The sequence below is a fragment of the Homarus americanus genome, unplaced genomic scaffold (genome assembly GCF_018991925.1).
Source record: "Homarus americanus isolate GMGI-L3 unplaced genomic scaffold, GMGI_Hamer_2.0 scaffold56333, whole genome shotgun sequence".
In the NCBI taxonomy this organism is placed as follows: Eukaryota; Metazoa; Arthropoda; class Malacostraca; order Decapoda; family Nephropidae; genus Homarus; species Homarus americanus.
Window position 1 is genome coordinate 11773111 of NW_024734940.1, and position 14179 is coordinate 11787289.

At 40.5% G+C, this 14179-nt stretch overlaps 1 protein-coding gene across 2 annotated transcripts in view; it reads left to right on the plus strand.

Annotated features, from left to right (window-relative positions):
• LOC121870661 (sodium- and chloride-dependent glycine transporter 1-like) overlaps positions 1-8404 on the plus strand; it is an 85770-nt gene extending 77366 nt beyond the window's left edge. For both annotated transcript variants that reach the window (XM_042372546.1, XM_042372547.1), the window contains exons 12-15: positions 423-554; positions 976-1143; positions 1746-1857; positions 1990-8404. In XM_042372546.1, coding sequence (XP_042228480.1) covers positions 423-554; positions 976-1143; positions 1746-1857; positions 1990-2015 — 438 coding nt within the window. In that variant the 3' untranslated portion in view covers positions 2016-8404. The remainder of the gene's footprint in view (positions 1-422; positions 555-975; positions 1144-1745; positions 1858-1989) is intronic.
• The last annotated feature ends 5775 nt before the right edge of the window (positions 8405-14179 follow it).

Consider the following 14179-nt stretch of genomic DNA (forward strand, 5'->3'; position numbering starts at 1 on the left):
CTCATTTTTTTTTATGCCACATCCTTAACCACCATGTAAAGGAGAATCTTTGTATGAAATATGAATAAAATCTGCAGTTTGACCTCAGGATATTGTACACGTATTTTCACTTTATTTATTTATCATTTCACCACCGAACACCTTGGTGACCATTCCGGCTGTTGTTCTGTCCTTTATTCTTCAGTATTAGTACTGTACAGAAGGAAACCTACCACAACTGTTTGGGTCACACTGGATAACACCCTTCTCACATCTGTCCATGGCTGGGGATTGAACCCAGAACACAATGATGAGAGACAGGTGTTACCATCAAGTGAGGTTCAGGATGACTCTTTTCACTGATGTTTCTTCATTTGCTTTGAGTAAGATCAATTCATCATATTAATTTACTTCTATGATTTATTTTAAATTTTTCCCAACAGGTTACGGTGGTGACATGGATCTACGGTGTTGACAACTTCTTGGAGGACATCAAAAAGATGTTAGGGTTCTACCCATACCCAAGAATATTTTGGAAGTACATATGGAAGTTTGGTATGCCTCTGGTGGTGACGGTGAGTACTGTAACAAAGTGTCTAAGTAATATTATTTATATAATATGTGATGAATGTGTGTCTCAAGATAGGAATAACTCAAAAGTTTTTGCAGAGAAAAAAATTGTGTCATTGAAGTAGTTTTGTCAATAGAGAAAGTATCAGTATTAAAAGTTGTACTTATAAGTTTTTGAGGTGTAGAGAAGGCAGTGAAAGGTTATCAGGGAACTTGTAGAACACACTGTAAATATTAACCGAGACATGAGTGAATAGGTCAATGTTGGAGCAAAACAAGTCCTGTGCTGGTCAGTTGCAGATCACCCAAACAGTATTTATATAAATGTATGGAACAAGATTTACAATAATAGTTGTAACTCGACCTTTTTCTACATCTTGGGAATAAAATGTTCCAACTGTACTGTAATTGCTTTCTAATTTCCAGACTATTTTGATCTTCTCTTGGATTGACTATGTTCCGGCAAGATACGGAGATTATCAGTTTCCAGTATGGGCCAATGTTGTTGGCTGGATGCTGTCTTTCTCATCAGTGACTCTTATACCTATTGTGGCAATCTATAAGATCCTGTGGGAGAAGGGCCCACTGGTCAAGGTGAGTCACAGTCAATAGAGACTAGTGTGATTGGTGGCTCAGTACAGTACAGTATATAGTACCAGGTGAGAGGAGATCAGGGGTCCTTTCTTAATAAGATTGTACAATACATTAGTGAGTTTTGAGAGATATAAACCATTTACAAACTTAGTAATAAGCTCAGTTTCATTTGCACAAAATCAATGTCTACTCAAAGTTTCAAAGAACATAGCCTCCACATAAACAAAGCCTTACTGTATAGTGGTACTTTTTCCAATCAAATAATTATGATATGTTAATTAATTTGTAGGATCAGAGACTTGTACAGTATTATGAGTACAGTATATCACAGGAAAACTGTAAATACATTTAATAGAAGTTCAAAAGATAATGAGATTGGTAAGAGCGGCATATAGCAAATTATTTACTGTGTGTGTGTGTATACTGTATATATATATATATATATATATATATATATATATATATATATATATATATATATATATATATATATATATATATATATATATATATATATATATATATATATATATATATACATCACACGTTTTCATTGTGGATTTACATGAAATATATATATATATATATAAATTTTTATTCAGCGGTTGAAGAAGCTGATTCAGCCTCTGCCAGAGTGGGCTCCTCCTTCAGAAGTTTACATCAGACCTAATGATTCATTTGGTGCCAAACCTCTCCTTAAAGTGACTTCTTTTGGTAAGTAGTGCACAGCTTGTGTCTTCTTTATGTTTAGTACAGTATATAAACATTATATTTTTACTTAAATTACTAATAAGATAAGATTACATGTGATCATATATGTTAATATTGATGTTTTTTTTCTTACAGATGAAGATACCGTGAACAAAATGTAAAAATACAGTATATATATACAGTATATATATATATATATATATATATATATATATATATATATATATATATATATATATATATATATATATATATATATATATATATATATATATATATATATATATATATATATATATATATATATATATATATATATATATATATATTGTTCCAGCAAATGCACTTCTGTTGAAAAGAATTATTAGAACATTATGCCTGGAAAATTCCTTGAACACTATCAGCTCTGTAGAAGACACTATGTACTGTATGGAGCTGTGGTGCAAGTCTCTTAGTGATCTTATTTTATACTGTTTTAGTTTACACTGATTCATTTGTGAAGATAATTGATTACTGTACTGTTATGTGACTTACAGACAACCATGGGCATTTTTTCTCTTCAGTTAGAGAAAGCACCAAAGAGTAGAGATGTGTGTGTGTGTGTGTGTGCACAGTACACATGGTACAAGATGTAGGCTGGTGTTCCTGGGCTGTATCCTAAAGTACAGCAAACTTACAAATTAATTTAGTAATTATCACTATGCTGTATATGTTATATGTCTACTGTCCTTGTGTAGTCGTTAATAGTATAAATACAATACACATGTATGAGGCAGATACTATTTAGTTTGGTCTTGTATCTTTGGTCAAATAAGTTATAAGGCAACCTGAAAGTTAACATTAAAATACGATGACACAAGTAAAGTTAAAACTGACTCATAGTTTAAGCTTTGCATTAGGCATTAATTTGTGTGGGGAACACAATAATTGCTTATAACTCCATTAACTAAATATTAAGTTGCAGCTTGAAGAAATAAAACATAAATTCTCACCTTTTCTCTGATACAGATTTAATGTTTTCCTGTAAGTTTTAGTCCTATAAAGGTAAATCTTATTGCCGATACAAAACAAGTCAATCGTATATTCTCATCAGTGTTATATTTAATTCAATAAAAGGTTTGCTTTACATTAATCCTAATGCTGCTAGATTTTAAAAACAATTTATTATTTTAAATGTAAAAGGAATATAAACCAAGGATAAAATGCTAGTAAGGATAGTTCACCAAGCACTTGTTTTTACCATAATACACAGCTTGGTAACGTCACCGATGTAAACGTGCATCATCTGGTGACCTCCGAGTGTGCCCGCATCTTCTTTGCGACCAGTGTATCAACAATATACGGGTACACCAGCATAACTCAAATCCCAAGCAATGGAACACATCAAGTATTACAGATTTCCCAGAGATAAGAAAACTTGTGATAAATGGATAAATGCCTACAAGTGTTCTGATAAAATTAACACCACATTAGGCGAGCCAAGAACTTTATTGAAGAGAGTTCACATTTCTTTGGTATCTCCTTAATTCTGGAATGTCTGCCAATATCCAGGTATCTACAAGAAGGTGAGAGAAACTTGCTCTATTTTCTTAAGTACAGTAGTATACATTGTAAGGCAATATCCAGTTGTCAAGAGTACTCTCAAACATTCACCTTGCCATGTCTGGCAAAAGGAAAATCTTTATATTGCTAATAAGCTAAAAAAAATTTGTTGCTTTGTCCATGTCATTAGCAAAATGCATCCCCCCTCCCCCCCAGGTGTTTTCTTGTAATATTTTGCTTTTTTTTTTTCCTATATCACTTATTTTTTGGAGGATTATAAGATCATAAGGCATTCATTTTGTTATACCTGTCCACAGCCTTAACCTTACAAGCATTCTCAAAAAATTAAACAATCAAATATCAACCAAGGCAAGGTCGTCACCAACTGGTCACCAGATGATGTGCATTGCTCGCATGACGTCATTGAACAGGGCGGAGCTAAAGTTTATGATGTTACAGCGGTCTGCCCTTCCTGTTTTTAGTCCTTGATATAAACCACATATATACTATAGTTTAAGAGACACTGCACCCTTTGTTGCCATTAAGTAACATTAATTATCATTTTATAATTTGACAATGAACGCTGTTTAAATCTATGTAAGACAAAATAAAGGAGGAACTGAAGTAGCTACGATGGACATACTGTAGAGGTCACAAGATATTTCAACTCACTTTGGTTAATATTCAGATCAAATGACATGATCTTTTTTCTCAAAAAACAAATTTTCTATTCGAGTTTACTCAAGATTCACGTCACAGAAACATGGTTAACAACACCAACACTCACTGTGTGAAGAAAATAGTTATTCAGTGTTGGGGAGTGAATGAGGTGTTGAGTGGTGCAGTACTTGTGAGTGTCAGAGTACAGTAATGGTGAAGATAATTTATAAAGGTTGAGGTTGGTGGTTGTTTGTCCTGGATTAGTGATGTTATCCAGTTATAATAGGAAGAGAAGTACAACTCAAGGTAAGACTTAGAGTTAAACCAAGTCTGTCTTAACTAACTGGATGAACAAAACAATTGGCAGTGATCATGAGACGACAGGGCCGGGCTTCCCAGGTGCCGTACTCATGAATTACAACAGACAAACACATCCACATGCTGATCCATAATTATTCAGTTTGACACTAGAAGTTTTGCTGAGCCACTCAAAAGGTTGCAGACTCAAGCATCCAGTTAAATGATGAATAAATGTTCTCAGGTGTACTTATTCCCAGAACTTATGATTATTGTAATTTTAACACGCATGTTTAAAGTTGTGAACAAGTTTAGGTACTTAGAAGTAATGTTTAATTATGGAAGCAATTGAGAAAGAGAGTAACGCAAGGAAGAGGTGATATCTAAGTCTTTGAAAATTTTTGTTTTATTTTTAAAATCAATTTTTTGGTGAGCAATCAACAAAAATTCCATTTGTAAATAAGGTAATTTTGCTAATAAAGTTAGAAGGACTGATGAACTGTGCCCCTGTGATGTTACTTTCAGTCTTGTTAACAGTAGGAGAGATGATCCTCTTGTTGTCCCACACACGTGACACACACACTACTGTATTACCAAGATTTTCATATTTGATAAACTCTTTTTCCATCTTTTGATTTATTTTACTGTTATTGTACAGTACAGTACTTGCTGACCTAATGCAAATGGTTAGTAAGTTGGGTTCAGGTTGTCTTCATCAGCAGTTCTTAAACCAATTGTGATATGGATTTTAATTTTGAATCACCTATTACGGCTTTCATATTAAGTCAAAATGGTTATTTTTTCATGTAAAATAAAGCAATTAGACTTTTATGCAAAGAACTAATGTACTTATATTTTATGTAAATAACATACAGTACACATATTTCTTAACAACAGTCAAGTAGATTCTCCTGATGGTCTGTATCCTTCAATGAAAGACTAATGTCAAGGGGTAAATGTTCAGGTAATGTGAATGACTGGTAAAACTTGTGGTTAATGAGGAAGATGGATAAAGTTCGTTAAAACAGCAACAATCATAATTATGAATTGGTTCAGAATTATGTGATGCAACTGTGTCAGCTTCTCGAAAGTTCTTTCAATCAGTCAGTGAAGATTGTTAGCCATAAGCTACTGACACCACACCACACCACCCTACCCTACCCTACCAATTGCTGGTGTGTAATTTATTAAAAAAATTTACACACAGCAAGTGTAATATTTTTCCATACAGTAATTTATCTCTTGTTCCCCTCTTTGTATTTTATAAATTCCTCCTTCAGCATCCCACTGTAACTCACTCAGTAATGTACACACACCAACAGCTGTTCTTCACTACTATAGTGTGATTTTATACCTGTAGCAAAACTCTTTTACAAATATTTTGAATACTTCTTGAATTCCCACAATTGTGAATGTAAATAATACGTACAGTAAATATATATTATTACATATCTAGGGTAGAAACAGTATCTCATGTTCTGCTGCATTAAAAAAGAGAGAGAGAGAGAGTGTGTGTGTGTGCATGTGCGTGTGCACGTGTGTGTGTGTGCGTGTGTGACTTTTTTTTTAATGCAACATAAACATGATAGTGTAACACGAGTTGTTGTAGACTGAGGTGGCTAATACAACTGATGCCTTGTATGCCACCACCTTTTACTTAGATAATAAACTATTGTATATTGCTATGTATATAGAAGCAAAGATATTTGTAAGTTTAGGAAGATGCAGTAGTGTTCGTTGCTCAGTATGTGTTTTATGACAAACTGTCATCGTGACTTTTGGGATCATGTGAGGAACAACCTTACCCAACTAAGTCACATGTGTGAGTTACTGAATCATGTACAGTACTACTTTATGTAACTCATGGACTGTCAGTTACTGAATCATGTACAGTACAACCATATTTAACTCATGGACTGAGTTACTGAATCATGTACAGTACTACTTTATGTAACTCATGGACTGTGAGTTACTGAATCATGTACAGTACTACTTTATGTAACTCATGGACTGTGAGTTACTGAATCATGTACAGTACAGTACTACCTTATGTAACTGAGTTATGGTACATGTTACGTACTACCTTATATAATTAATATGCATATGTGACATGAGATCAACTCGTATACTACCATATGTAACTTATATATGTGGCTTGAATCATGTGAAATACTACCTTATATAAGTGATGTGTAAGACATATCAGGCTCTGAAATGCTGTACTGGGCTGTATTTTACGGTCAACATTTGAGTATAAAGTTGTTATATTTCTCGCTAAATATTGGGGGTCACATTTCTCATCAATATTGAGAGAAGAGATACAGACACAAGTACTGTGCTCATACTTTCTTCCCCTGTAACCTTGACTGTGACGAGGTAAGTGATACATAACCTCTTAATGTTAGTGGCAGTCACTAATAATGTTTCAAACAAAACCACTAGTTGCTCCTGTAATGTTTCTCCTGTTGTACCCACTAAACTAATTTCATGCATTAAAGGGTATGGAAAATTTCTATGGTATGTGTGTTGTGTATATATTTTTTTTGTAACATCGGTAAAGTTTTGTGGCCAAGGATAGTGTAAGACCGTGCTCTTGTTAACTCTCACATTAAATATATTACTTATTTCATTTGAAAGACATACTATATATTTCCTGCACATTTCACAACTGTACTCTATTTCCATTTTATGTTTTGATGTTGTGTTATTATTCATTATTTCACCCTTTATATTATTGTACAGTAAAGTCTGCAACATTTGGTACATTATTTTGCCCAAAAATTAACAACTAAAATTTTGAGAACCAACTTGAATTTCTGAAGATTTTCTCACAAGCTCCGAGACCATTGACAGTACTTTGTCAGCACCATTGATGGCATGTTAATGTGGGTGAATGGATGTGTGTTTGTGTTGTGCATGTGACCATTATGTAAATAATCTTAAAATAAAGTATCAGAGAGAAAATCAATACATATGAGATAAAGTTCAATGTGTAAGAGCTCATCTTTACCACTAGCAGCAAAACATTCAGAATCTATTTGCAATTGAGTAATGAGGTCAACATTAATGTGGCAACATTCTGTACTTAACTCAGTCTGAAACTTTGAGCTTTTCTTCTTGAAAGATCAATTGGCTCCACTGTGGTGCATGACACATGTTCTTATCAATAATGTACAGTACAATAATGTTTGATGAACTGTCACTAAGAGTATTAAGTAAAACTGTATTAGTTTAGTGAGGTATTCTTGATGGAGGAACTGATTACACTGTGGAGCAGCCAACTGTGTTTGAATACTTTCTTCTTGGATGGTATATGAGCACTTTCTTGATATTGTTATAAACATAGATTATATGATGTAAATAAAAGCATTTATTCACATGTCTAAGTATATATCTTGTTTGTCTTGGAGTTAGGGATGTGTTTTCACTCTTCATCTTAAAGGATTCTAAAGGATGCAGTCATGGATCTCTCCTATTACTTGTGTCCAAGAGGATCATTTTCCTGTAGTTTCATCTGGAAATTAAAAAACTTAGTTTATTTTCCTAATTCTGTCTATTCAACTGTTTTATGATTCAGAAAGTTTCACCAAGCACTAGAAGACAATATTGAGGCTCCGCACATCATAACTTCATTTTGATTCACCTAAACGGTTCTCAAGTTGAAGCTATAACATCTTCACAAACTCAACACCGAGAACATGGCGTCATTTTTCAAGGGCACAACTGTAGTGGAAATTCACCAAACCTGTTAAAAGCTTTTGCTGCACTAATTTATCACCGTTTATATGAATACATCTGAGTGCTAACAGGTGATTATCCAAGGTATGAACAGTCAAAATGTTGACAGACAGAATGGCATCTCTTCTGAATTGTGCCAATATTCCTGCCTTTCTCAGACATGAATTTCACCTCAACCTGTACTGTATTCAGAAACAAAGTCTCTTTCTCTCTTCTTATCTTGCTTAAGATAACAATAAAAGTTGTACATATTGTATACTTACTGGAAACTGTATATTGTGGTGTGAAAACACAAATAAAAAATGCAAAACAATTTGTCTATTAGCAGCCCAACAACAAAGGAATGAGAGATGGTGTACTGTACTATACTATAGACTTTACTATACTATACAGTACTATACTGTACTGTACTATACTATGCTGTACAGGCTGTACTGTACTGTACTGTACTTGGTAGCGCCACCGCCCCTCAAATTACCCCCGGGGGCGCCGCTGTCCCTGACAGGGCCCCCCCAGGTACCCAGCCAGGTGTGACAGACACCCTCCCAGGGGTGGCAGGGGCCCCTGGGACACTCCCAGAAGCAGCAGGGGCCCCTGGGACCCTTCCAGAGGCGACGGAGGCCCCTGGGACTTTCCCAGATGCAGTGGGGTCTCCTGGGACCCTCCCAGGAGCGAAGGGGGCCACTGTGAACCTTCCAAATGCGGCGAGGACCCTTTCATGGGCAACAGGGGCTCCTGTCACCCTTCTAGGTGCGGCGGGGGCCCCTCAGACCCTCCCAGGAGCGGTGGTGCTCCCTGAGATCGTTCTAAGGGCGGCAGGGACCACTAGAATTCTCCCAGAGGTGGCGGGGACTTTTGGGACCCTCCCAGAGGCGGCAAGGCCCCTCAAACCCTACTAAGGGCGTCACATACCCCTGGACCCTCCCAGAGGTGGCAGGAGCCTCTGAGACCCTCACAGCTGCTCAGGGACCTCTGGGATGCTCCCATCAATTCCATACTTAAATGTGATTGGTGGACTGAAATGTATACCCACCAAATTACAGCCAATAGGAGAAGAGACCAGTCAGTCAGCACAACACCCCAACTTATGTTTTCCTGTTGGATATTATTCTCCATGCCATTGTGAACAACGGAATGGAGAATAATATCCAACAGGAAAACATAAGTTGGGGTGTTGTGCTGACTGAGTGTTCTCTTCTATTGGCTGTATACCCACCAAATTACAGCCAATAGGAGAAGAGAAGAGTCAGTCAGCACAACACCCCAACTTATGTTTTCCTGTTGTATATTATTTTCGATTTCATTGTGAACAATGGAATGGAGAAGGATAGCCAACAGGAAAACATAAGTTGGGGTGTTGTGCTGACTGACTGTTCTCTTCTCCTATTGGCTGTATACCCACCAAATTACAGCCAATAGGAGAAGAGAACAGTCAGTTAGCACAACACCCAAACTTATGTTTTCCTGTTGGATATTGCTCTCCATTCTGCTGTTAAGGAAGCAATAATAGTAGAAATGTTATAATGGGCATTGTAGTCGCATCTACCAGAGCTCTAAATAGCACAAAAAACAACTGCCCCCAGGGACCCGTACCTGGGGTCCCGGTACAGGCAGGATTGACGATAGCCCCTGAGACACTCCCAGAGGTAACAGGTGCCCCTGGGACCCTTATAGAGGCGTCGAGGGCTCCAGGGACCTTTCCAGAGGCAGCGGGGTCCCCAGGGCTCCTCCCAGAGGCAGCGAGGGCCCCTGGGACCCTTCCAGATGCAGCGAGGATCCTTACAGGGGCAGTGGGGTCTTCAGGGACCATCGCAGGGCTGGCGGCGCCCTCTGGAACCCAACCACGGAAAACTGGGGCCCCAGGAACCCTCCCATGATCGGTGGGGGCTCTTGCAACCCTCCTAGGTGCGAGGGGGAGGGGGACAGGGGGCCCCTCAGACCCTCCCAGGAGCGGTGGTGATCCCTGAGATCGTTCTAAGGGCGGCAGGGACCACTAGAATACTCCCACAGGTGGCGAGGACTTTTGGGACCCTCCCAGAGGCGGCAAGGCCCCTGAAACCCTCCTAAGGGCGTCACATACCCCTGGACCCTCCCAGAGGTGGCAGGAGCCTCTGAGACCCTCACAGCTGCTCAGGGACCTCTGGGATGCTCCCATCAATTCCATACTTAAATGTGATTGGTGGACTGAAATGTATACCCACCAAATTACAGCCAATAGGAGAAGAGACCAGTCAGTCAGCACAACACCCCAACTTATGTTTTCCTGTTGGATATTATTCTCCATGCCATTGTGAACAACGGAATGGAGAATAATATCCAACAGGAAATCATAAGTTGGGGTGTTGTGCTGACTGAGTGCTCTCTTCTCCTATTGGCTGTGTACCCAACAAATTACAGCCAATAGGAGAAGAGACCAGTCAGTCAGCACAACACCCAAACTTATGTTTTCCTGTTGTATATTATTTTCGATTTCATTGTGAACAATGGAATGGAGAAGGATAGCCAACAGGAAAACATAAGTTGGGGTGTTGTGCTGACTGACTGTTCTCTTCTCCTATTGGCTGTATACCCACCAAATTACAGCCAATGGGAGAAGAGACCAGTCAGTCAGCACAACACCCCAACTTATGTTTTCCTGTTGTATATTATTTTCGATTTCATTGTGAACAATGGAATGGAGAAGGATAGCCAACAGGAAAACATAAGTTGGGGTGTTGTGCTGACTGAGTGTTCTCTTCTCCTATTGGCTGTATACCCACCAAATTACAGCCAATAGGAGAAGAGACCAGTCAGTCAGCACAACACCCAAACTTATGTTTTCCTGTTGGATATTATTTTCGATTTCATTGTGAACAATGGAATGGAGAAGGATAGCCAACAGGAAAACATAAGTTGGGGTGTTGTGCTGACTGACTGTTCTCTTCTCCTATTGGCTGTATACCCACCAAATTACAGCCAATGGGAGAAGAGAACAGTCAGTCAGCACAACACCCCAACTTATGTTTTCCTGTTGTATATTATTTTCGATTTCATTGTGAACAATGGAATGGAGAAGGATAGCCAACAGGAAAACATAAGTTGGGGTGTTGTGCTGACTAAGTGTTCTCTTCTCCTATTGGCTGTATACCCACCAAATTACAGCCAATAGGAGAAGAGACCAGTCAGTCAGCACAACACCCAAACTTATGTTTTCCTGTTGGATATTATTTTCGATTTCATTGTGAACAATGGAATGGAGAAGGATAGCCAACAGGAAAACATAAGTTGGGGTGTTGTGCTGACTGACTGTTCTCTTCTCCTATTGGCTGTATACCCACCAAATTACAGCCAATAGGAGAAGAGAACAGTCAGTCAGCACAACACCCAAACTTATGTTTTCCTGTTGGATATTGCTCTCCATTCTGCTGTTAAGGAAGCAATAATAGTAGAAATGTTATAATGGGCATTGTAGTCGCATCTACCAGAGCTCTAAATAGCACAAAAAACAACTGCCCCCAGGGACCCGTACCTGGGGTCCCGGTACAGGCAGGATTGACGATAGCCCCTGAGACACTCCCAGAGGTAACAGGTGCCCCTGGGACCCTTATAGAGGCGTCGAGGGCTCCAGGGACCTTTCCAGAGGCAGCGGGGTCCCCAGGGCTCCTCCCAGAGGCAGCGAGGGCCCCTGGGACCCTTCCAGATGCAGCGAGGATCCTTACAGGGGCAGTGGGGTCTTCAGGGACCATCGCAGGGCTGGCGGCGCCCTCTGGAACCCAACCACGGAAAACTGGGGCCCCAGGAACCCTCCCATGATCGGTGGGGGCTCTTGCAACCCTCCTAGGTGCGAGGGGGAGGGGGACAGGGGGCCCCTCAGACCCTCCCAGGAGCGGTGGTGATCCCTGAGATCGTTCTAAGGGCGGCAGGGACCACTAGAATACTCCCACAGGTGGCGGGGACTTTTGGGACCCTCCCAGAGGCGGCAAGGCCCCTGAAACCCTCCTAAGGGCGTCACATACCCCTGGACCCTCCCAGAGGTGGCAGGAGCCTCTGAGACCCTCACAGCTGCTCAGGGACCTCTGGGATGCTCCCATCAATTCCATACTTAAATGTGATTGGTGGACTGAAATGTATACCCACCAAATTACAGCCAATAGGAGAAGAGACCAGTCAGTCAGCACAACACCCCAACTTATGTTTTCCTGTTGGATATTATTCTCCATGCCATTGTGAACAACGGAATGGAGAATAATATCCAACAGGAAATCATAAGTTGGGGTGTTGTGCTGACTGAGTGTTCTCTTCTCCTATTGGCTGTGTACCCACCAAATTACAGCCAATAGGAGAAGAGACCAGTCAGTCAGCACAACACCCAAACTTATGTTTTCCTGTTGTATATTATTTTCGATTTCATTGTGAACAATGGAATGGAGAAGGATAGCCAACAGGAAAACATAAGTTGGGGTGTTGTGCTGACTGACTGTTCTCTTCTCCTATTGGCTGTATACCCACCAAATTACAGCCAATGGGAGAAGACAACAGTCAGTCAGCACAACACCCCAACTTATGTTTTCCTGTTGTATATTATTTTCTATTTCATTGTGAACAATGGAATGGAGAAGGATAGCCAACAGGAAAACATAAGTTGGGGTGTTGTGCTGACTGACTGTTCTCTTCTCCTATTGGCTGTATACCCACCAAATTACAGCCAATAGGAGAAGAGAACAGTCAGTCAGCACAACACCCAAACTTATGTTTTCCTGTTGGATATTGCTCTCCATTCTGCTGTTAAGGAAGCAATAATAGTAGAAATGTTATAATGGGCATTGTAGTCGCATCTACCAGAGCTCTAAATAGCACAAAAAACAACTGCCCCCAGGGACCCGTACCTGGGGTCCCGGTACAGGCAGGATTGACGATAGCCCCTGGGACACTCCCAGAGGTAACAGGTGCCCCTGGGACCCTTATAGAGGCGTCGAGGGCTCCAGGGACCTTTCCAGAGGCAGCGGGGTCCCCAGGGCTCCTCCCAGAGGCAGCGAGGGCCCCTGAGACCCTTCCAGATGCAGCGAGGACCCTTACAGGGGCAGTGGGGTCTTCAGGGACCATCGCAGGGCTGGCGGGGCCCTCTGGAACCCAACCACGGAAAACGGGGGCCCCAGGAACCCTCCCAAGATCGGTGGGGGCTCTTGCAACCCTCCTAGGTGCGAGGGGGAGGGGGACAGGGAGCCCCTCAGACCCTCCCAGGAGCGGTGGTGATCCCTGAGATCGTTCTAAGGGCGGCAGGGACCACTAGAATACTCCCACAGGTGGCGGGGACTTTTGGTGACCCTCCCAGAGACGGCAAAGCCCCTGGAACCCTCCTAAGGGTGTCAAATACCCCTGGACCCTCCCAGAGGTGGCAGGAGCCTCTGAGACCCTCACAGCTGTTCAAGGACCTCTGGGATGCGCCCATCAATTCCATACTTAAATGTGATTGGTGGACTGAAATGTATAACCACCAAATTACAGCCAATAGGAGAAGAGACCAGTCAGTCAGCACAACACCCCAACTTATGTTTTCCTGTTGGATATTATTCTCCATGCCATTGTGAACAACGGAATGGAGAATAATACCCAACAGGAAATCATAAGTTGGGGTGTTGTGCTGACTAAGTGTTCTCTTCTCCTATTGGCTGTGTACCCACCAAATTACAGCCAATAGGAGAAGAGACCAGTCAGTCAGCACAACACCCAAACTTATGTTTTCCTGTTGTATATTATTTTCGATTTCATTGTGAACAATGGAATGGAGAAGGATAGCCAACAGGAAAACATAAGTTGGGGTGTTGTGCTGACTGACTGTTCTCTTCTCCTATTGGCCGTATACCCACCAAATTACAGCCAATGGGAGAAGAGAACAGTCAGTTAGCACAACACCCAAACTTATGTTTTCCTGTTGGATATTGCTCTCCATTCTGCTGTTAAGGAAGCAATAATAGTAGAAATGTTATAATGGGCATTGTAGTCGCATCTACCAGAGCTCTAAATAGCACAAAAAACAACTGTCCCCAGGGACCCACCCAGGTGCCACCAGAGGCAGGATTGGCAGTAGCCCCTGGGACACTCCCAGAGG